At 56.9% G+C, this 22449-nt stretch overlaps 10 protein-coding genes across 10 annotated transcripts; 5 read left to right on the forward strand and 5 right to left on the reverse strand.

Annotated features, from left to right (window-relative positions):
• Window positions 1–90: 90 nt before the first annotated feature.
• EX895_003441 (uncharacterized protein) lies at window positions 91–1401 on the reverse strand (the record flags this gene model as incomplete). The annotated part of the gene is made up of 1 exon (XM_029884039.1): window positions 91–1401. One exon carries the CDS (start codon window positions 1399–1401, stop codon window positions 91–93), a length of 1311 nt encoding a protein of 436 aa, XP_029739845.1.
• Window positions 1402–2144: 743 nt separating this feature from the next.
• Window positions 2145–3191, forward strand: EX895_003442 (uncharacterized protein; the record flags this gene model as incomplete). Its single annotated transcript, XM_029884040.1, has 1 exon — window positions 2145–3191. One exon carries the CDS (start codon window positions 2145–2147, stop codon window positions 3189–3191), a length of 1047 nt encoding a protein of 348 aa, XP_029739846.1.
• Window positions 3192–4036: 845 nt separating this feature from the next.
• On the forward strand, window positions 4037–6013 carry EX895_003443 (uncharacterized protein; the record flags this gene model as incomplete). The annotated part of the gene is made up of 1 exon (XM_029884041.1): window positions 4037–6013. The coding sequence occupies one exon, from the start codon at window positions 4037–4039 to the stop codon at window positions 6011–6013; it is 1977 nt and encodes a 658-aa protein (XP_029739847.1).
• A 1000-nt stretch (window positions 6014–7013) lies between these two features.
• Window positions 7014–8461, forward strand: EX895_003444 (uncharacterized protein; the record flags this gene model as incomplete). Its single annotated transcript, XM_029884042.1, has 2 exons — window positions 7014–7165; window positions 7252–8461. 2 exons carry the CDS (start codon window positions 7014–7016, stop codon window positions 8459–8461), a joined length of 1362 nt encoding a protein of 453 aa, XP_029739848.1.
• Window positions 8462–8602: 141 nt separating this feature from the next.
• Window positions 8603–11719, reverse strand: EX895_003445 (uncharacterized protein; the record flags this gene model as incomplete). Its single annotated transcript, XM_029884043.1, has 1 exon — window positions 8603–11719. One exon carries the CDS (start codon window positions 11717–11719, stop codon window positions 8603–8605), a length of 3117 nt encoding a protein of 1038 aa, XP_029739849.1.
• A 1022-nt stretch (window positions 11720–12741) lies between these two features.
• Window positions 12742–14343, reverse strand: EX895_003446 (uncharacterized protein; the record flags this gene model as incomplete). Its single annotated transcript, XM_029884044.1, has 1 exon — window positions 12742–14343. The coding sequence occupies one exon, from the start codon at window positions 14341–14343 to the stop codon at window positions 12742–12744; it is 1602 nt and encodes a 533-aa protein (XP_029739850.1).
• Window positions 14344–15670: 1327 nt separating this feature from the next.
• On the reverse strand, window positions 15671–17449 carry EX895_003447 (uncharacterized protein; the record flags this gene model as incomplete). The annotated part of the gene is made up of 1 exon (XM_029884045.1): window positions 15671–17449. One exon carries the CDS (start codon window positions 17447–17449, stop codon window positions 15671–15673), a length of 1779 nt encoding a protein of 592 aa, XP_029739851.1.
• Window positions 17450–18319: 870 nt separating this feature from the next.
• Window positions 18320–19378, forward strand: EX895_003448 (uncharacterized protein; the record flags this gene model as incomplete). The annotated part of the gene is made up of 1 exon (XM_029884046.1): window positions 18320–19378. The coding sequence occupies one exon, from the start codon at window positions 18320–18322 to the stop codon at window positions 19376–19378; it is 1059 nt and encodes a 352-aa protein (XP_029739852.1).
• A 493-nt stretch (window positions 19379–19871) lies between these two features.
• EX895_003449 (uncharacterized protein) lies at window positions 19872–20506 on the forward strand (the record flags this gene model as incomplete). The annotated part of the gene is made up of 2 exons (XM_029884047.1): window positions 19872–20015; window positions 20120–20506. The coding sequence occupies 2 exons, from the start codon at window positions 19872–19874 to the stop codon at window positions 20504–20506; spliced, it is 531 nt and encodes a 176-aa protein (XP_029739853.1).
• Window positions 20507–20737: 231 nt separating this feature from the next.
• On the reverse strand, window positions 20738–22120 carry EX895_003450 (uncharacterized protein; the record flags this gene model as incomplete). Its single annotated transcript, XM_029884048.1, has 1 exon — window positions 20738–22120. The coding sequence occupies one exon, from the start codon at window positions 22118–22120 to the stop codon at window positions 20738–20740; it is 1383 nt and encodes a 460-aa protein (XP_029739854.1).
• Between the last annotated feature and the right edge of the window lie 329 nt (window positions 22121–22449).

Consider the following 22449-nt stretch of genomic DNA (forward strand, 5'->3'; position numbering starts at 1 on the left):
GGGTCCAAGGGTGCGATGGCCTCGTCACGCCAGCCAACTCGCTCAAACAGCGGGAATAGAGGTGTCAACACAACACTGAGCTGTTTTACACTAATTCTGAACAGTTACAGGAGCCTGAGGTGTGGTCACAGAAGAAGGAGGAGCTGAGGAGGTTCCTGAAACCGAATCTCGTGATTTGGCTTGCTGAGAGAGCCACCAGGCGGTTCCTTCGTACTTGCAGTTGTAATCCATGAACTCGCGAGGGTTGAGCGTCACTTTGCCACTGGCACTTGTGCCTGGCTTGGCCTGCTCTCGGCTGTAGGCCTGGATCAGCGAGGCACGCTCGTGACGGGCGGAGTACACAGCTGCCAGTGCCTGTTGCACGTCCTGCTCGCTGCTCGAAGCATCCACATTGCGAAGGAAGTACTGGAGGGCTTCGGCATCTTCGAACGACTGGGAAGCACCTTGACCCTGAGTAGGAAGCATAGCATGGGCGGCATCGCCAATCAGCACCGCTTTGCCTTTGGACCATGCTGGCAGAGGAGCGATGTCGCGCATCTGCCAAATGCTTGGCTCGACGGATCGTCGAATAATCTCACGAGTCCATTCGGGAAAGCCTTCGTAGCTCTTGAGGAAGTCGTCGGTGGACGCTGCCATGTTCCAGCTCGTAGCTCCCTTGATCTCGTCGGTATCAGGAACGAGACCGACCACACCCAGGACGGTGCCTGATCGAGAAGGACCCATGACCAAGCGACAGTCTCGGCCAACAATCATGAGCGTTTGGCTGTCGCCTAGGTGCAGGCCCTCGGGTAAGCCTTGGATGTCTCGCAAGTCTTCGACAGGGATGAGCGTGCGGAAGGCAGAGAGGCCAGTGGGGAGAGCGCCCTGATCGTCGCCGACGACGGCCGCTCGAACAGCCGAGCGAATACCATCCGCTCCAATGACGAGGTCTGCACTGAGTTCCTCGCAAGTCTCGAGAATCACCTTGGCAGCCTCGACATCAACCTTTGATACTCTCGAAGCAGTCTTGATCTCAGCACCGCTGTCCAAGGCTGCTTGACGAAGACCGGAGTGCAGGTCGACTCGATGGAAGCAGACCCTGTCCTCTCCGTACTGCTCGGTTTCGAGGCCAATACGCATGTGCAGCTTGTTGTCAGTGCCATAGATGAGAAAGGCCTTGTCTGGCACACCTCGTCCAATCGAATCGACGCCAAAGAGGTACGAATCGAGGTTGAGGAAGCGTTTGGCAATCTTGACGGCATTGGGCTGAAGCGAGATGTTGGCTCCCACTTCCCGATTCAGTCTTGACTGCTCGAGCAGAGTGATCTTCCTGCCTGGTGCCTTGAGGGCGACGGCCGCCGCCAGACCGGCAATGCCAGCGCCGACAACGATGATTTCGAAAGGCTTGCAAGGGCTCGACATGTTTGATGTTCGCTACGGTAATGCAGAAGGAAAGAGAAGAAACACTTTTCGCGTGACCGAGCAAGAATACAAGCGCCTATATCACTTTGAGGTACCTACTTGGCTTGCACAGCGGTCACTACGGTGACAGCGCCTCTACAAAGGTCGGACCGAGCAAGGCAAGTTGACCCTCGTTGGGGGAGTGAACAACTAACTCCTTCTGGACCCTGTGTGAACCCCACAATCACGGTTGAGACTTAACACTCGCCCTTCACTTCAGGGTCCAATGTCTTGTCGGCCAAGATGGGGGACCTTGGTGGGCAAAAGGTGGGGTCTGTACCGAGGCCGAGGTCTGAAACTCGGAGCTTTGCGGCCCTGCCCTGAAAGTATCTACCGAAGCGGAAAAGACTGCGCACCACCGTCTGGCAGGCAAGCTCTTAGCGCATCGTCCAGCTTTGGTAAACCCTCGGTGCCGCCATGGTGCTGGGTCGCAACACTGTTTGCCGAGCTAGTGTCACGCGGACGTTTCCATCCCTCTCTCCGTTCTCGGCATTCTTGTCGGTTCGGAAAGCAATTGGATGCTCCTTTGCTCACCTGACGGCGGTTTGTACGAGAGACGGTCGGTGTTTTTTTTCTCGCTCGTTGTGTAATGCAGGTGTGGCGCAACGTCTGGCTGCAAAGTACGTAGGTATATTAATTGCCCCCAGTGTGGTGTCGACGGGCTTTCGTCCTCCGCTCATCCACCCTAACCTCTTTCGTTGAAGATGCTTTCCGTTCAGAACCCTGTCGCACCTTCCTCGCTGCTCAAGCACGACCTGGTCGAACCCAGCATCAACGCCACTAGCACCTCCACTCCTGCGCAGAAGGACAACGTCGAACTCGATGCTTGGCACCGTGACTTGCTTCGCGATGGCTACTGCATTGTCAAGGGAGCGGTGCCGAAAGAGAGAGCACTGCAGTACGCCGACAAGATGCACGAATGGCTCGAGGGATTCCAGCTCGGCTATGACCGCAACGACCTCAGCACCGTGCACAAGGACAAGCTTCCGTTCATCACCGAAAAGGGAATGTGCCTGCACTACGCCGTTACGCACGAAGACTTTGTATGGAAGATCCGCTCCGAGCCAGGAGTAGTGGGAGCCTTCTCCAAGTTCTTGGGCACCGAAGACCTGATTGTGTCGTTCGATGCAGTCAACTTTGGTTTCCCCAACCGTAAGGACCTGCCACCTAACAAGCCTTGGCCTCACCAGGATCAGGATCCTCTCAAGCCGGGCTTCCGATGCATGCAGGGCCTGGTCAACTTGCTGCCCAATGGACCCGATGACGGCGGCCTGATCGTTTGCAAGGGCTCGCACGCGCTCTCGACGCAGTTCCACGAGGAGATGGCGTGGGAGGAGAAGATCCCCGCCTGGACCCCGGAATGGTACGGCTTCACCGACAAGGGAATGCAGTGGCTCAAGGAACACGGCTGCGAATGGGTCAAAGTATGCGCTGAGCCTGGCGACCTCCTTCTCTGGGACAGCCGCACTGCTCACTACAACCTCTCGAGCAAGACTGAGCAACCTCGCTTCTGCATTTACACCTGCTTCATGCCGGTAGCGGATGCCTCGCAGGAAGATCTTATTCGAAAGAAGGATGCCTTTGAGCGTCGTGTTGGTACCACCCACTGGCCCAATGCGCGTCACACCGGATCCAATGTCGCCAAGCGCGACGGCCAAGATGACCCTCACAACCGCGACCGCCCCATTGAAGAGCCTCAGCTCGACGAGCGGGCGTTCAAGCTGACTGGCATTCCTTACATCAAGGCTTGATGAACGCTCGACCCAAGTCGCGCGATCACTGTCTCGAAACTCCATATCCTGCTGTCTTAACTGTCTGTCGAACTGTCTGCAATCAATCCGACCTTTGTCTTTGCTGTATACGACCTGCGAAAAGTGAGCGAGCGGGCTGAATTGACCCAACAAAAAGGTGGTGTTGAGTCTTGATTGCAGTTTGTGAGCCTGCTTTTTGGCTGGTATTTTCTTTGTTGTCACCATTCGCAACGCAACGCTTGAAATGAAATGTTGATGGAATCAACCGGTTATCCCCCGCGCGGAATTGTGGCTGCTGCTACTTCTGCTATGTGCACGCATGCATGTGGGGGGCGGAAATGGCCTGGCGGGGCAGAGAGTGAACTAGCGAACGATTGAGATTGTGACGTTCTGTCAACCGTCAACGGGCCTTGTCTGCTTTCCATCACAACCCATTCGGATGCTCTGCTCTCTCTGAATGGTCGCAGCGCAGCCCAGCCCGATACAGTATGTGCTGAGTCGAGCTCGGACCATCCGCTTCTGCTACCACCATGGCGGACACGAACGCGGCGGCACAACCGACGGGCCATGAAAAGCGCAAACGGCTCTCTCACGCCTGCAGAGCTTGCCGTGCTCGCAAAGTGCGATGCGACGAACGACTGCCCGCGTGCACCAACTGCACCAAAGCTAAGATCGAATGCCTCACCGACGATCCGCGTAGACCGCACCTAGCCCGTGTCAAACGCACAAGAGCACCGAGTACAGTCAGCAGTAACACTGCGGAACAGCCGATGGCTCGCGCATACACTGCCACAACGTCGCCAGCGCCTTCAGCAACTATTTCTCGCAGCAGTGATCGCAACCATATGGAGCTCAGAGACGACACGTCCATTCGAGCTAGCAACGACGACGACGACGCCGCTTCGCCGTGGGCTGATCCAACGTGGATGAGGAACGCGCTGGGAAGCGCATCTGCCAGCATCATCTCTGACTCTCAAGCCCAAGATCGCTTCAAATACGTTGGCTCTTCCAACCTGCAGGTGTTTTCGCACTGGATCGATCTCTTGCTCACCAAGCAACAAGCACGCCGTCAAGATTCCCACACTGCCATCTCTGATCACTTTGATCATGGACGCATCCATTCTGAAGAGTATCACTTTCCTCTCAGACCCGTCCTGCCTGGCTTGACACACGTTCGTTCCTTTGACAACATCCTCGACGACTTCTTCAACGATTCCAACAGCGTCTTTCCTGTCTTTGACGACGAGGTGCTTCGTCGTGATGCAGTTCGCTTTATTCAGCAGTATCGCCTGGACGATGCATCTGCTATGCGGCTCGAGGAGCTCACTCCTTACGACGCACCCCTGCTCGCCACCGTGTATCTAGTTACAGCTCTAAGCTTGCTAGATGCGACTCCTCGCCAACCGCATCACGTTAAGCTCTACCTCGATGCAGCCTACTCGCTCTACGGCCACATCATTGGCGTGCCCTATCTGTCGTCGGTTCAGGCCCTCTTGTTGCTCCACCTTGCGCTGCGAGCATCCAGCAAAGACGGTGCAGCTTGGCAACCTCTCAGTTCAGCTATCCGCATCGCCTACTCGATCGGCTTGCATCGCGCCCCGCCAAGTCCACCTCTACACTCGGCAGCGCTCGAACGAACCAAAGCGCGCATCTGGTGGTGCTGCTACACTCTCGACCGCATCGCCACGTTGGATTCTGGAAGACCGTCCATGATCAACGACCTGGATGTCCAGCTTTTGCCGCCACGCCCGCCGCGCAATCCTGCAACCGTCAGCCGTGACGAACCGTCAGCCACAAGTCCATCCTTGTCGGACAGGATGTATCAAGAACGCTACCTAGCCAGCCTCGTCTCGCTCTGCCGCCTCCAATCCGACATCCACGCCGCTCTCTACACCAGCCGCAATCAATCCGTCGACGAACCGAAACTGTTTGATACCATCGCCAGCTTGGATCAGAAGCTCGTAGATTGGTCGACGAACTGTATGAACAGCTTGCAGCTCTCGACGATGAGTAACGAAGAAGCACTACGCGCGGTGTCCAAGTCACGCGATTTGCAGACTTTGCATCTGCTGTGTACCTATCATTTTACGGTCATCAATGTGCACCGTGCATCTGTCATGCTGGATACCAGGCTGTATCGACACCACGTAGCGTCCAAGCTGACTCGAAGACGCAAGGACCGACTGCTGTCTGCCGAGACCATCTGCAGGAGCTCAGCGAGAGCAATCATTCGAAGCATCAGTCAATACCGCCTGCTCCACCAATGCGGCGCCCGCATGATCTCGGGCACCATCTCACTCTCCGCCGTCTACGTGCTGGCAATCTGCATCTTCAAACACCCCAAGGAGTGGAATGTTTCGTCCGACCTCGCCTTGATCGACAGTATCGCCAAGACCGTATCTCGAGACTATCAGCAAGACGGCATGCCGGCCGGGTTCACGAGCATTTTTGCGACGCTGCAGAGGCTGGCAATGCAATGCGTGAAGCATGTTGCGAGTCGGCCGCCGAGTCCACCGGTGGTCGAGTGGGCCGAGGAAGCCAGGGCTGCGATCAGCCTGGAGCCGCTCTGGCAGAGTTTGGGGTTTGGACACGTGCTGGCGGGCTCGGATGCAGATCCTGGGCTGGAGTTGGGTGTTTCTCCCGCATCAATCACATCAGCAGCGCAGGCAGCAGCAGTGCAAGAAGAGGCAGCGCCAGGCGCAAATCCGAACTTCCAAAGCCTGTTGGAACTCGACCAACCCGACGAGCTTCTGTGCTCGCTTTTGGGCTTGCCGGATTTCTTTACGCCCGTTCACGAGCATGTGCCTGCGGTCGAGTTTTGATTCCTCCCCGGGCTCTGGACGATGGATTGACAGACTTCGTCACCGATTACAGCAAATACTCAATTCAAAGGTCGAAAAGATGCGCAAAAACGCATGTTGAGCATCTATTATCTGCGCTGAAAACACACAGCAGCGAACGGCACAATGAGCGTGAACAATACGATGCTGGAAGGCGAGCCCTTACTGTACAGTACATACGGATCCGCGTCTGGCTAGCCGTCCTAAAGTCTTAGTTGCCAGCCAGCGCTCTAACCCTTAGCACAGAGATATGAAGCGATCAACGCAGCGAGTTCATATAGGGCGCGCACACGTCATGCAGGGGCCCACGCCTTTCACTCTGGCGTTATGCTCGGATCGGTTGCAATGCTGCGTACAAGCTCTGAAAAAGTCACAGTAACAGGCGATCTGCAACACGGCAAAGCCAGGACCAGGGTGGACGTACGGCCTAGGTGGGGGAGCTGTTCAGGTTGGCCCGAGTGATGTGGAGCTGAACAGGGTCCAACAGGATAAAGCGAGAAATGAGACAACCCTGGTCGGACCTCTGGTGCTCGGCAATCATTCTTGTGCAGCAATCTTCATAGTAGAACAGGAGGGCGCTGAAAGAAAGTTAGCAGCACCATGCACACATCCTCATAGACTGGGTAAGCGAGGTTCTACGCCGTCGGCGCCAGGCTCGTTTCCGCCCCATTTGGCCGAATCCTTGTCGAAGCGCGGGCGCATGTGCTGGCCAAATGAGCTTGACGGCCGGTCCTCCAGTCGCCGGGCCGGACGTGGCTGGCTCTGTGCTGTCCGGTGGAGCAACGCCTGAATGACCTTTCCAGCAGCGCGAGCAACAGTCTACCTTTCTATCGGGTGTAGCTCCACCAGCCGTATCCTTCAAAACCCCTACTTAAGGCGATCCGACTCCAAGCAGGACTGACCTTGGACTTGCATACTCGTTACACGCACACCATTACAACCAACCGTGTTCCGCAAACGCAAACCACAGCACAGTACAACAATGACAGCGGATCAAGAACGCAAGAAGCTTCGAGTCCTCGTCGTTGGTGCAGGCATTGCGGGTCTTGCAGCAGGGAGAGCGCTGCGTGAGCACCACGAAGTTCACATCTTCGAACAGTCCAGCTTCAAGACCGAGGTAGGCGCTGCCATTCAGTAAGTGAACACCAGAAAGGTGGCCTACCATTCAGCTCAGTCTCTCTAATGCTCAAGAAAACCATCTTGCTTTCTGCCTTGTGCAGCACAGGACCAAACGCAAGTCGTATCCTGCTCAACTGGGGGTTGAACCTGGACCGGCTGGAGTCGCCCGATTGCCGTCACATCTACGAGTACAGCATCTCGGGCAAGCTCGTCTCGCATCGTCAAGTGGACCTCACCAAGCTCTTTGGTGCACCCTGGCTGCTCAACCACCGCGTGTCTCTGCACAAGGAACTGCTGTACCTAGCGACCTCCCACGACGCTGCTCTGCCTGGCGAGCCTGCCCAGCTGCACTGTGGCGCCAAGGTCGTCGCGATCGACGGCGAGAACGGCACGATCACCCTTGCGAACGGCGAGACATTCCAGGGAGACATCATCGTCGGCGGTGACGGCATCAAGAGTACGCTGCAGTCCTACGTCCTGAACCAGCCTGTCACGGCTCGCCCCAGTGGCCACTCGGCCTATCGCTTCCTGATCCCGTTTACGCGACTGCGCGAGCTCCACGACGCCGAGGTGGACCGGATCTTGGCGGAACCCTCGCTGACGATGTTTGTTGGGCAGGACAGAAGGATGGTCTGCTACACGTGCAGATACGACGGGCAGGACCTGCTCAATGTTGTTGCCATGGTGCCCGACGTCGGGCTGTTCGAAGCGTCCACCGAGTCCTGGAGCGCCACCGGATCGCTGCAGGACCTCGCGGCGTCGTTTGCCGACTTCCCCCCCACCGTCAAGCAGATCCTCGGCCAGGCGTCCGAGTGCGGTCTCTACCAGCTCCGCGACCAGGAACCGCTCGCCCAATGGCACCGCCACCGCGCACTCCTCATCGGCGACGCTGCCCACCCCATGCTCCCGCATCTCGGCCAGGGCGGTTCGCAGGCGATCGAAGATGCCGAAGCCCTCGCCTACGTCCTCAGCACCTCGCCCGGCCTGCCCGAGCTCGAGAGCGTCCACAAGGCGCTCGAGCGCTTTCAGACGCTCAGGCATTTTCGTGCAACCATCTCGCAGGAGAAATCCAGGTCCCAGGCCCTCGGCCCCAGAGCGGGCTCGCAGGAGGAGCTTCTGGGTAAAAACCCGTTATTGTTCACCGGGTTCCTGTACGATTACCAGGGCGCGCAAGAATGGGAGCAGAGGATGAAAGAAGGCCGGGTTGGTAAGGTCCCCGACGGTCCTCCTGTGCCGGCTAAAGCGGCTGCTTCTTCGGACTCTAAGAGAGCGGGCGATGCTCATGTCTCCGCGTCTTCGGTCAACGCCTGAGTGCGTTTTCGATGCAATGCAGTAGCTCATGTTCACTCTAACTCGACTTGTAAAGGCCGCGGCAGCAACGCTGAATTGAGAGAAGGCCGAACTGTGTCTTTGAGCGCCAAATGGATGACTCGATGAGGAGGGCAGTGAGTGTCACCAGCGCTCTAGACCATTGGCCCACTGTTGAAGCACTTTACCCAGGACTTGACCCAAAGGCCATGCGCTACAATTGAGGCCCTGATGCACCGCAACATGCACCAGACGATCCAAGGACAGTGGGTTCGTCAATGCACCCACGCCAGCTAGGAAATAGACATCCTTCTGCGTCCTCCTCGGCGTCGCGTTTGACAATCGTTCCGAGTCGCCTGCGACATGTTCTCCCACGCTTGGCACTCGCGGACATTCTCGATCTGTCCGCTGTCGCTGGACAAGCCATTGGCAAAGAAGCACCAGACACACCGTAGCGTAGAACAGGAGTGAATTCTCAGCGCCTGTACCCGAAACAATGACCGGGCCCAGGTTCGACAGCCGAGACTCCTGTCGTGTCCCCCTCTCCTCACCAGGGGTCCCGCTAGGCCCGCTGCCCACCATACCGCCGCCGGCAGAATAGGAAGGTGACTGCAACTGGAGCGCTCGTGCGTCTCTGCGCACCGCCAGGCTGAGCGTGAAGATCTTGCTCGCCACGTCAAAGACATGATTGCGGTACTCGTTGTCTTGCAGAGGACCGTGGAGCCACCGTCGCATCTGTAGCTTCGACCGGCGACGGCCCTTGCGACCCGACATGACTTGCACCGCCTTGAAGCTGACCAGCATCCGTAGCCGAGCACCGTACAGCATCAACTGCGCATCGCCCCTGCCACCAGGCGCCAAGCTCGCCGACAGCCCGTGTAGCCGCCGCATCACCGTATCCACCCACCCTTCCAACTCGACATCTTGGCGCGGCACTGTCGTCATCCCTCGGTCCGTCGCGTCGCCGTCATCCTCACACCCAAAGTCGAAGACCAGCTGCGTCAGCGCGGTGTCCAGGTTGCATCGGCTGAGAGCCACGTTGTGTACGGCGGCACTCAGCACCAGCTGTGTCAGAGGCGAGGTGTGCTGCATCGCAGCGCTGGTGATCTTGGCGGCGGTGGAGGCTGATGCTTCAGCCGCGTGTGGCGAGCGGTCTATGTCTGCACCGTGCGTGGTCGCCTTGGTAGGGAACAGATGGCGGAGCACGCTGGTTGTGGCCAACACAACCGTTTCGTCTTGCAACCTGCTCGACCATTCCGCGGCTGACTCGGCTTGCCAGAGTGGTTCGGGACACGGCAGAGGCGAGCGCAGCTCGCTGATCATGATGGTAGACGGCAGGTCCCATGCCAGGCTGAGATCGCTATCCAGGACAAAAAGAGCCCAATTGATGCGGACCATTTCCTGGTAGCGGATCCAGCTCTGCCACTCCTCCTCCTGCTCTCTGGCAGCTGTGGACGACTCAGCACCTTCTTGCCCCTGCGCACTGCCTGCTCGCAAGCCCAGACCAGGGTGAAAGGCGTCGAGCTCAAAAAGACGACACCGGCGAGCCATGGTCAGGACAATGTTGCGAAACCCCTCAACGTACTCGAGCTTGGCCGGATCGCCTAAGTTCCTCCAAAGCAAATATGTGAGCAGCAGCGTTTGCATCGACGGCAGGTACCGGCCACGCAAGTGGTTGATGCCGATCAACTTGTACGATACGGCATGTACCAGCGAGCTCGTCAAAAGCGCGTACGCAAACGCATTCTCTGCCCTCGAGCACAGTGCGCCCAAACACGTCACCGCGGCCAGCAACAGCGGATCGCACGTGTCCGGGTCAAACGTCGCCCGGTGCAGCACGGGCAGCACGGGATCGTGATGCTCAAAGTACAGCTGCACAAACACATTTAGCGTTGCGGTCTCGACGGAGCGCAGCGTCTCCTGGATGCGCACCAGATCGTGCGGCTCGACCTCGCAGTATCGGAACTCGTCGATCATGCGGCGCTTGGCGACATCGGTCACGGCCGCCGCGAGGTAGCTGTTCTCGAGTGCGATCGTCTCGGCGGATGCCCAGGGGACTTTGTGCAGCCCGAGATGCTTACCCCCGTCGCTGGCTTCCGGGCGATAAACGCTGGGCCAGTAGGTGTGTCTGCGTTTCCGGCGCTTGCTAAACCGCTCGGACACTGCGTGCGGTGAGGCGCCGTGAGTGTGGGACGTGTCGTGCATGTCTTGCGCGATTGCCTCCTGTCGAGCCAGGTCCTCAGGCGAGGGAGCAGCAGGACTAGGCGCGAACTGGCGACGCGATACAGACGGGTCCGGGTTGCGGTAGCTGACTCGCTGCTGGCGCGGCTGTGCAGCAACGTCTCGATTCGCGACTTCCATGGGGTCGACGTCGGATGATTCAGAGTAAGAGCGCCGCAAACGTTGCGGTGGATATCGTTGTGGCGTAGCTGCCGCTGCACCACTGAACGGATCTACGACGCGATCGAGGCTGTCTCTGGCATGGACACGCTGCGATGAAGTCGCACGGTGTAGCGTGCCGTCCTGCGCATCTGGACTCGCAGCCCGAGAGCTGCCACTTGCATCTTCCGATGGTGTACCTGAGCGCAGGAATCCTCGGCAAACAGGCGCACTTCGAATACGAGCCAGAGTCGCAGCGGCAGCAGCTGCATCTGTCATAGATGGCGAAGAGGCGTTCGACATATCTCGCACGACGGCCGCAGACCGTGCTGTCCCGTTTGTTACATTCGCACTCCAGTAGCCCTGCGACGAGTCCAAGCCGGATCCGATCTGGTCATTCGGAGCACGGCTAGTATCGAGCTCGCCCGTCGTCGAGATCGAGGTTGCATGCGCTGGCAGGTCGACATTTGCATGAGCTGCGGGGTGCGCTGAGTGTCGCAGACGAGAAGCCGACGCATTGACCGCGTCGGGAAACGTTGCCAGCAGAGGCACACCAGGATCTCCGAGGTACGCTGTCCATCCTTGATCGGGAACATCGTCCTGGAGGAGCCAGTCCAGAGGCAGGGGAGACGCCGACGATCCCCACAACCCGAGGCTGCTATTGTCCGCGTGTGACTGGCGCCAGGCATCCACATGTACGTTCACGAATGTGCGGCCAGGATGGTTGGTGCCGATGTTGCTGGTCACGGCATTAGCTAGCGTCGGATGGGCAGACTGCTCGGGTTGCATATGAGCGTCCAGGCTGTTGATAATGTTGAATGGCGAGCCGTGCAGTGCCAAAGTGTCACCACCAGCCGCATCCGCAGCCGGCGGAGCTTCCATCTGAAGATCGCAGCCAGCGCTCGACATTGCCCGAGGCACGACCAGATTAGCAGCGGAAGAGTGGTAAGAGCACCTCGAGGTTTTGTCCAGACGGGTGCAAGGGCCGCAAGCAGGCAAGTTCCGGTCGCAGTGAGTCTTGGCTTTGCTACAGCGAGAGCATGCCCGCAAACCATTTCCACTCGAGCCAACTGAGGGCTGGTGTTGGGAAGTATCGACGCAGCCTATCTCGGTGCTGGTCGAAGATGGGTCCGACTCGGTATCACTAGTAGGACCGCCGGGGCCTGCGCTCAGTAGAGACTGGGTACTGACTCGACCGGCTACTGTCGAGGTGTTAGCGTGGCGCTGAACATGTTTGGCAAGCACATTGGCTCTGTGGAATCGTCTTTGACAGACCGAGCAGGCGAGCAATGGGACTGGGTTGTGAGTGGCAAGATGACGGTCGCGATTGACGGCCCTGGAGAATGTCTTGTGACATTTGGGGCATGCATGCATGTGGCTGGGTGTGGCCGGCGTGGCGGTGATGGGGTGGGGCATGATCTCGTGGACTGCAATGTTATTACCTAGCCTCCATGGTTATTTCTGCTGCGAGCTTATGGACAAGAACGTGGAGAACAGTCAGGAACACCTCTGGTGGAACGTAAAGAGGGGTGGAGAGGGGGCGCTTTGCAATCAACTCGCCTCGCATCTGCCGTGATTTCCCTATCTCGGCTCCACCAAGGCTGGCTGTTCGGTTCGGTTCCTGGGTTGTGAGACCCTTTTTTGGCGTTGAGTACTGCGTTTAGGCATCGACTCGAACGCTCAAGACTAGCGGTACGTCTCTCGTTGTCTAGGACCGGTTCAGCCACCACCAGGCCATCGTGGCTAGTCAAGCTAGAGGCCTTGCTCATCCTACTGAGAACAACATGTCGTGTGAACGCACGTCTCATTTGGTAGAGTCTCAAGCTGTGACTGACATTACCACACCTGAGAGAAAGCGGGCAGGAAAGATTGAGGACCAGCGAACAGACAAATCAAGGGCACCTCTAATATCGTGCCGTAAGGCGGCGTACAGCAGGACCAAAAATGTAGAAAGGAATCCCAAACGCAGAAACCACTCCGAACAGAATAGCGAGAACGTTGAAAGCGCCTCGAGGACCGGCCTTCTGCAAAAAGTCTACGGTTGAGAGCGACACGCCGAAGCTCACAATGCCTCGCGAAGAGCAGTACAGCAGCAACACGGCTCCAGTCTTTTGCGGGTACGCATCGATCGAGTAAGTGTACGAGCACAGAATCACTGCGGTGAACGTAAAATAGACGGCGTTCATCGGGATCGCGATCCCCGTCCAGTGCCACGAATACGGATCAGCTAAGGTCTCTCCAAAGACGACGCAAGCCGTGACCGCTAGTCCAACAGGCATGATGAGCGGGATCAGACGGTGTTCGGGTCGCGTCTGCCCATTGTTGCTCTTGGCCAGCTTCTTGACCAGCCAGTCACCCCCCATTCCTTGCAGCGGCACAAAGATGAGTGCGGTGATGAGTTGCGCCGACATGACGTATCCGATCGCATCGTAGCTGAATCGATACGGCGGCGAGCCCAGCGCGCCAGCATACTCGGTCGTCATGACAATGTACGCCGACAGCGACAGCGAGTTCATCAGCACCAGCCAAAAGATGTTCGGATACGTTAGCACGTGCAGAGCCGACAACAGACACCGCCCTGCCTCGGTCCACCTGCTCGGCCCCACAAACACGCGCAGAGTCGAAGCATACGTGTACGCGCCGTAGGTGGCTGTGTCCAGGTTGGGCTTGCGCTTGTCCGTGTAGAAGATAGGCACGCTCGTGTTGATATCCTCCGACGGCACCAACGCCTCTTGCCGCTCGTACCTCGACTCGGGAATGATGAGGATGCACAGAATCGCCACCACCAGAGAAAGGATGGCTACAATCCCGTACCACCACCTCCAGCCCAAGTTGGTGGTAATGTGTCCGGTTGCGATCATCATGACCGAAAACCCAACCGTCTGAATACCGGAAAAGACAGCCATTCGATTTCCTCGGACATGGAGAAAGTTGATCTCCTGAACAATCAGGGGGCAGAGCGCTTCGGACTGACCCGCCGCGAGCGACATGATGGCGCGCACCGCAAAGTGCGAGTTCAAAGACTGGCTCAGCCCACAACCCATCGAGGTAAATGCGAGCAGCAACGACGACACGATGAGCACGGGGCGTCGACCAATGGCGATACCGGCTGGAATCCCGACGATGTTCCCCAGCCCCATAAACAGCGTGGGGTAGACGAGCAGGTTAGAGACGCGACTATCTCCGTGGTACTCCTGGTACATCAGGCCAGTAAATGCACCCATGCCCGAAGACAAGAGCACACTGAAGATCGAGAAGAAGCCGAGTACCACCAAAGTCGCCCATTTTCGCCATTCGGGCATGTTGAGCGGATCATGAGGATCGACGGAGGGCTGCGGAATCAGAACCACTTCGTTGCCGCAGATCAGCGTAGTCTCGGTGGCAGCACCTACGGCGCGAGCACTGTCTGCGTTCCCATGCGAGCCGTACTCAACCGAACTGAGATCCGAAGTCTCGTTGGCAACACTGTCATGCTTGATGTCCATCTTTTCGTCGTGGAGCGACATTGTTTCGAGGATTGCAGCCTGTCTGGGTGTCTTGAAAATTCAGACAGCCAGGCCAGAAAAGGATGTAGAGAAGGAGGGAGGAGGAGGGGGAAGGGGCTGCTGTTGGGGGCTGCAAGGTCGGGATAAGGACGAGCGAATGGCAGGGCCTTAAATTGATTCGTCGATACGAGCCTTGGTTCCTGGGACATGTTGGGATGTGGCGCACGAAGAGCAAGTCTGGACAGGAGGTGGAACAAGAGAGCTACGGTATCGTCGATTCGATGTGGCCGAGCAGCGTGGACTATCCCTACCTCCCGAGCGACACAGGCTCCGCAGCTCGGACAGGTGCACGGCGGAGCAGGGTGCAGATTCTAAGGGGTCTTGGTTGTGTGTTACCCACTTGATCGATCGACAAGAGGTTCCGGCAGGTGTCAAAACGTCTAGACATGGCATCCTTGTGTTGCAAATGCGCACCCAGCTTGTTCTGTATGCACGACTGGCAGTCTTCCAACAGCTGGACCTGCAGTTCGCACCACACTTGACCTCGTGCCACCAAATGTGGGGCTCCGTGTGGGGTATTGATCGTGGTAAGTGGGACAGGTGGGGCCGGTGCAAAGCGTCACACGTAGTCTGTAGCTATGCCTGCGTTGTCATGTAGCAGTCTCCGCTTAGGATGCTTGCGGTGCTGCATGTTCGAGATTAAGAGAAAGGAGAGAGAGTGAGAGAGGAGAAGCGAGAGAAAAGGGCGAGCAGGTGTATGAGCTGGTGGAGTCAGATGTCACGCGGTTGAAGCTGTGCGGTGATGATGAACACCGGAGAACCCTGCTAGTGCCAGTGCAGCAAGATGGAGAGGGCAGCCGGGTCGAGCAGCGACGGGAAAGGGCTAATAGCAGCAACCTGATACGTCGACTTTCCTCCAGGCACTGCCAACACCGAATAAGAGCATTCCCGTTGCGGGGAAATGACTTGCACCTTCGCGTGGCTTCTGATGGTGGAGCTGGTGGAGCTGGTGGAACCCCCCCCCCCCCCCCGGGCATTGCGAACGAAATGCCCCAACAACCCCGCTCTCCACCACGCTGTCTTTCTCGGTCCGGACATGCAGCTCCACGTGGTCCTCCACCTTGCCGCACTGCCGAAGAGACACACACATTGATCACTCGCAGTGGAACGGCTACGATGACAAGTCAAACACTGTCTTTCAAGCGAGATATCTCCTTAGTATCGCAAGCTTACTCAGAGCCGATGTTGCACATCGCCAAACTCGGTTGATCAAAATATTCCCCGTAATGGATTCATTTCTAGACTAGAGGGAACACCAAAGGCAACCCTTGTGTTGACTCAATTAACACTACAGGAAAGGCAGTATGATGTGGCTAGGGTGTTCGGCCGACAGGTGAATGTGGTGCTTGCCCTTGTTGATGCCCTTGTCGGCGTCCTTGGCGAATTCTTGCAATCGTACCTTTTGCCCAGACACCTGGACTCTCAGCGACTCGCCCTTGTCAAACTGGATGCCCATAGGCCAGAGCGAGATGGGCACTTCCACCACAGTCCCTGGCTTGATCTTGTCTTCGCGGTCGTGCGGGTGGAAGGGATACAGCTCGTGCATGCTGCGGCTCTCGTCGATGGCACGGTGCGACGCCTTGAGCATGCCTACGGGCACGAGATAGATAGTCAGGTTGGACATCTCGCGTGGCGAGAACTCCTTGAACGACTTGGCAGGCACGGACGACCAAGGCAAATTAAAGTTGAGCATCTCGTTGCCGTCCTTGTCGAGCTTGCGGATCAGCACGTAGATCTCCATATCATCCAGGTCGTCACAGGAGAGGTACAAGTTGGCGCGCACGAGTCCAGCGAGCGCTTGATCTTGTTTGAATGTGTAGGTGAAGCCTGCAAAATCCGTGCTGCTCTCCGAATCATAGCTGACAACCGAAGCCGACTGAGGTGCACTCGGTGCCAGCGTCTTGTCACTTTGCAGGAACATCTTGCGGTAGTCGGTGTTGGGCAAGGGATAGTCGGTGGCGTTGATGTAGTGCAGGGGCTCGACACCCTCGCCGTACTTGAGCAGTGAGAGCCGCACTTTGGGTGTTTCGCGCTCCCAGCCGTTGTCGAGGCCCTTTAGGTATCGGTCGAAGAACTTGGCCAGGTCGTCGATCGACTCTTGCACCGCCCAAAGATCGTACCACTCTTGATATGGATCCCAACGCAGCCACTTTTGGTCCGTGGGTAGCTCCATAAACCCACGTACGCTGCCGACAGTGTGGACGAGCGCAGAGTAGGAGCTAGTGATGTAGGCGGGAATGCGGATCTTGGAGAAATCCGCCCGCTTGTCCTCCCAGTAGGGGTTCGACAGTGGGTTGCGCCGATGCATCTCGGGAAAGTTCTCCAAACCGTAACGACTGCGATGCGTTGTCTTCTCGATGAAGCCAAAAAGCCCGTAATCCCAGATTCCTCCGCGTACGAACTGCTCACGGAAGAGATCAGAGCACGCCTCCCAAGGCGCAATGCATTTGAGAGAAGGAGGAGCCTCGGCGGCGATGAACCACTGGCAGATGGCAAGGTGGCTGTTGCCTGCCAGGCCCACGCTTCCACTGCACCACGGCTTTCTGGCGATGGCTTCAATTACATCGTGCCCGTCCTCGCCCTCTTGCTTGCCCATGATGCAGATGTACCCCTCCGAGTCCCCAGCACCTCTCGAGTCGACATTGACCACGGCATATCCTCGCGAGCAGTACTCGGCTGGGTCGGGACCTTCAAATTTTTCCAGTCCACTCAGCGCTCCTTTGGGCACTCCCAGGCCGAACGGCATCGGCTTCATCGAGACGATTCCACTGTACTTCTTGCCGTATGGACTCCAGGCGAGGATGGCTGGAACGCGGTTCTTTTCTTGCTCGCTGGCCTCTGAGCTCGCAGGACGGTAGACGTCGCAGTACAACGTGCATCCATCGCGCACCTGGATGCCAACGTCGTGTTCCAAGATGATATCGCATGGAAGTGGACGAGAGTCTTCGTACATTTTCCATCCTTTCGGCAGCTTCTCCACTTTGCCGGGGTGAAAGCCTGCATAGCCATTCTCACCAATCTTGGGAACTTGGATCGGCTTGTAGTAGGTCTGGACAGGAGGAGGCATGATGGGTTCGCCCGAGATCAGTGACGAGACGAACGAAGTGGCGAGGAAGCTTTGTTTGGTTGATAAGCGTTGAGGACCTTTTAAGATCTTAGAAGAGCCGAAGTGCTTGATCGCTCGAACTTAGTGTGGGCGATGAAGGGTATGGTCGGGTTCTTGAAAGATTTGCCCATCTCTTCCTCGTTTTTATTGGTACTCTCGTGTCACCACACCTGCTAGCACCATGCTTTCCGCACGCAAAGTGAAACAGGGAGCTGCATGCAGTAGAGAGAAGCCTTGCCGAACCGAGGGGAGCAGATCCAGCTAGACCCTTAGTGCTCGGTCCCTGTGGGGAAGAAGGTTGGCAGCAACACTGGTGGAGCCAGTCAAGACTTCCTCTGAGACAAGCAGAGTAGACAAGTCAGGCGAAGACCGACATTAACACTGCTGACCTGCTCCAACGATTCCGTCCACGGCCACCTCTGAGGTTAATGTCCGCGATTGGTGGAGCAGGAATTGCGAAAAGTGGAACCAGCCCTACCGGCTTGTCCACGCTGGCTACATTGCTCGGCTTCGATTGCAAAAGCACACTGCCATTCAGAGCCAAAGTGTTCCGCTGTCACATTGCAACTCTGATAGTCCTTGCTTGCCATTCGTTGCTCCACCAACCTAGAGGCTTGGTCAGATGTATTTACTCCACCAAGCTGAGGTGCTCCACCATGTGGAGAATTTTTTCCTCGTGTGATGTGGACAGGCTCTCTGGCGACAGGAGCTACCCGTCATATCACCAAGGACGGACGGTGGCTCGGGGCTGGATGCGAATGATATAAAGACAGATGGTCGAGCTCAGCAACCGATACTGCCGTGCTCGACAAGAAAACACTCACGATCAAAATGGCGCCTACCGCAACCACAGCAAACGCCGCAATTCCCGAGGTGACCAAGACTAGTTTCCAGGCGGCACTCCCCAGGAAACTGGCAGATGCGATATCCAAGCCTATTGAGACCACTTACGGCGACTGGCGCGATGACTTCTTCCGCGATGGCTTTGTCGTGATCCCCGGCGTACTCTCTACCGAGAAGGCCGAGTACTATCGTTTTAAGATGCTCGAATGGATCACAGGCTTCAACCTCGGTCTCGACCTCAACGACGAATCGACTTGGACAGCGGAGCACCTCCCTCAAAGCTTCAAGTCGATGTTTCTCAACTACTGTGCACCCCACGAGCGATTCATGTGGGAAGCACGTTGCGAGCCTACCGTGATCGAGCCTTTCGCCAAGCTTTACGGCACCGACGAGCTGCTCGTCAGCTTTGATTCCTTCAACGTTGGTCTTCCGCGACGCAAAGACCTCACCTTCAAGCCATGGCCACACTGCGACCAAAGTGCCGACCGCAAGGGTCTCGCCTGCGTTCAGGGCATCCTCAACCTGTACAACTCGGGCCCTCAGGATGGCGGGCTCATCGTCATGAAAGGTTCTGCCCCGCTTTTTGAGGAGTTCTTCGAGCAACTGCCCAAAGAAAAGCGCTTCTTCTCTCCGCATGTTCACAGCGACTTCTACGCATTCAACCAGGAGCAGGTCAAGTGGTTCGAGGACCGTGGCTGCACCCAGTACAAGGTTGATGCCAAGCCGGGAGATCTTATCCTTTGGGACTCGAGGACCATGCACCACGCCGCTTTCCCCATGGGCAACGAGATTCGCACTGTTATCTACACATGCTTTGCTCCTGCATCGCAAATCTCTGCGGAAGACCTTGTGAAGAAGCAGGAGCTCTTCGGCCGCTTCGAAGGTACCACTCATTGGCCCCACTGCAACATGTTTGGCCAGGGCAAAGCCAAGAAGGATGGGAAGCGTGAGTCGACCGAGATCTGCCCGCACGAGCGGGATGAGCCTGTCGAGAAACCTGTTGTTACTGAGCAGGTCAAAAAGCTCGCAGGCTTGGTGCCTTACTAGGTTTTGCGCTATATTGTGCGTCCATATTGTCTATGTCTTCTTGTGTATCAATGGAACCAGCCTTGTCAGATTGTCTTTATCAACGCAAAGCGTGTGCATTTTAATCGGGCTGTGTGAGATCAGTTGATACTGCCCTAAGTTACTGTTTCCGAAGGGGAAACCCTATTATTGCCTGTCACTTTGTGCCGGACTACGGTGCGCTCCCGTCATTTTCACCGGCGCGAGTGGAGGCAGCACACACCAAAGTGGCTGCCCCCACTTGACCCGCTCTGACGCACCGTTCCTCAACCGTCCAGGTGCGAGCTTGGGACGTCTTGTCGCCGGGTGCACCTACTTGATTGCCGAGGTGCCATGAAGCAGTCCCACTGTAGTGGCCTTCTTGCAAGCGGAAGATATAAGAGAAACCTCGCAAGTTGCTCCGTGACTTTGTCAAGAACTTCATGATTAAGCCCCAAACACAAACGTCTTCTATCCCCTTCGCCAGAACCACGAGATGACCATCCCTGCACCCGAGTCAGCACCCGTCGGTGGAATGCGCCGCATTGTCACCGGCCACGATTCCAGCGGTCTTGCCATCATCGACAAGGACGATGTCATCGAGCGACTTGACCTCACTCCTGAACATGCAACTTTTGCGGTACGTATCCACGAGCACCGTCTGCGTTTTTCTTTTGCCAGCTCAGGCCGCAAAGCTTAACGTTTCTTTATTTGGGCTTGTTGTGGTTCTGCGCTCAACAACAGGTCATGTGGAGCACGAACGAATGGCCCATTGACAACATGACTCCTGGCGATGGCGCTGTGAAGCCGATCTTTTCGGGCAAGTCTCACAACGAAAATGGCTCAGTCGTCCGCTTCGTCGATATGCCCCCTGGTGTCAGCAGCCCGATGCACAGAACACAGACGCTCGATTACGGCATCGTCCTGTTCGGAGAAGTTGAGCTCGAGCTCGACTCGGGTGACAAGAGGACGATGAAGGCCGGCGACACTTGCATCCAGAGGGGAACCAACCATCTTTGGAGGAACAACACAGACAAGTGGGTGAGGATGGCCTTTATCTTGCTGCACAGCAAGCAGATTACCATCGACGGCAAGCCGCTCAAGGACGAGGGCTTCCCTGGCTCTCAGTAGACCATTGTTCCAGATACGAGAATTCACGATGCGATATTGGTTCTTTCCAGACTGTGTGATCCCTCCAGCCCAGCTACAGACGGGGAATGGGATGACTTTTCTGTTGTTTGTACTCCTCGATTGCATTCACATCGCTTCCCGAAGCACGCTGTGGTTGTTTATACACCAGCTGGACCGACCATTTGGCATTTCAGTGTCTTTCTCACCCTCTCCCTACACAAAGGACGTCTCTCAGTTGTCGAAGACGAGAGCGGGAAGAACTTGGCCACTGCACTCGCCAAGGCCGATGTGCAGCTTCGATTCGGGATGGTAAGCGAACCCGGTGATCTTGACCTCGTCGCCATCCTCCAAGAAGCACCTTGTCTGGGCTTCTGCTCCTTTGGTAACATCGAGCTGAATCGGCTGAGAGCCGGCCTTGCATGCTTCGATCAGCGACGCTTCGCTCTTCGGCTGCTCAAAGGGACCCGATACGGTCCCCGTTGCCAGAGTGTCGGCAGCCCGAAGATTGCAACCAGTGACAGAGTGGTGCGCCACCATCTGCGCTGCAGTCCAGTAGACATGCTTGAGCGAGGAATCCGAGATCTTTGTCCATACTTTCTCGGTGTCTGTCCTTAGCTGGGGCGCCAGGTGGGCTTGCAGCCGGACGTCCCAGGTGGTGCCTGTGCCGCGTTGGTCCAGGTATGGGAACGGAGTATGTTTCACCTCGGGCGATGCGATGCGGAAGGGCTGCAATGCATCCAACTCGACCAGATAGGGCGAGAGGGTGGTGGCAAAATTCTTGCCGGCAAACGGACCCAGTGGGTTCATCTCGTAGGACTGAATGTCGCGCGCTGACCAGTCGTTCATTAGCATAAGTCCAAAGACCAGATCTTCAGCTTTTTCCAGCTGCACCGGCGTTCCGAGAGGATTGAGGTCTTCTGAAGAGTCGCTGCCTGCACCACCGAGGATGTAGGCGACTTCGAGCTCGAAGTCCATCCGTCTAGTAGGGCCGAACTCGACCGCGGGCTGGCCTGGCCGGGTGCGGAAGATGCCCTGAGGGCGGTGAAAGTTGGTGCCAGATACGACGAGCGAGGAGGATCGGCCGTGGTAGGCGATGGGAAGCTGGTACCATTGGTCCTCGAGGGGACGCGTAGGGTCTTGGAACATCAAACGACCGGTGGCTGTACAGTGGTACTCGGAGGCGCAAAAGTCGGTGTAGTCTCCGGCACGGATAGGCAAGTGGAGTTTCGCTTGCTCGACGGGCACCAAGACCGCATCGAGCGTGTGTTTGCTGCCAGTGACCAACGGTGAGCTCGGACCGAGGAGGTTCTGGAGGAATGCCCTGAATGCTCGGTGGACATGACGGGGCTGGGAGAGGTATGCGTTAAGGCGAGGTTCCGAGAAGAGCGACTTGGCCTTCTCAGCACTGATCGGACTGTCCTTGAAGTGAACCGGATGCTTGCAGCTCAGCAGCGCCAAATCCAAGAGTTGATCAGCGATGCGTACAGCGCATCGAGGAGCTGGGTTCTCTTGCGTAGAGAATACTGTCCATGGCAGATTTTCGAGCGGAAACGGATGGTCCGCAGCGTAAGAGACTGCGCATTCGAGCCGCTCGATAGGATTGGTCTTCGTCATGGCTGACTATGTCGCTACTGTGGAACTTGAAGACAAAGGAGTCAAAGATGCCGAGGTTAACAGACAAAGAAGAAAGACAAGTTATTCTGGGTTCGGAAGCGTTGAAGTGTCAACGACGTTTCGTTATGTAGTCTCGGGCTAGAGTTCGGGTGTGCTATTCGTAGCTCTTCCTTGCAAGCCCATTGAGACAAGCTCGGAACAAATATTACCGGGGAAGCAAAGAGGTTGAGGCAGACACTTTGCAATCCCGTCACTGCCGGTGTGGATCGGCGGGCTACGTGGGGGTGCGGGTGAGCGAGGCGAATCAGGGTCCATGATGCATCTCGTTG

This window comes from Sporisorium graminicola, chromosome SGRAM_20 (assembly GCF_005498985.1).
Source record: "Sporisorium graminicola strain CBS 10092 chromosome SGRAM_20, whole genome shotgun sequence".
NCBI lineage: Eukaryota > Fungi > Basidiomycota > Ustilaginomycetes > Ustilaginales > Ustilaginaceae > Sporisorium > Sporisorium graminicola.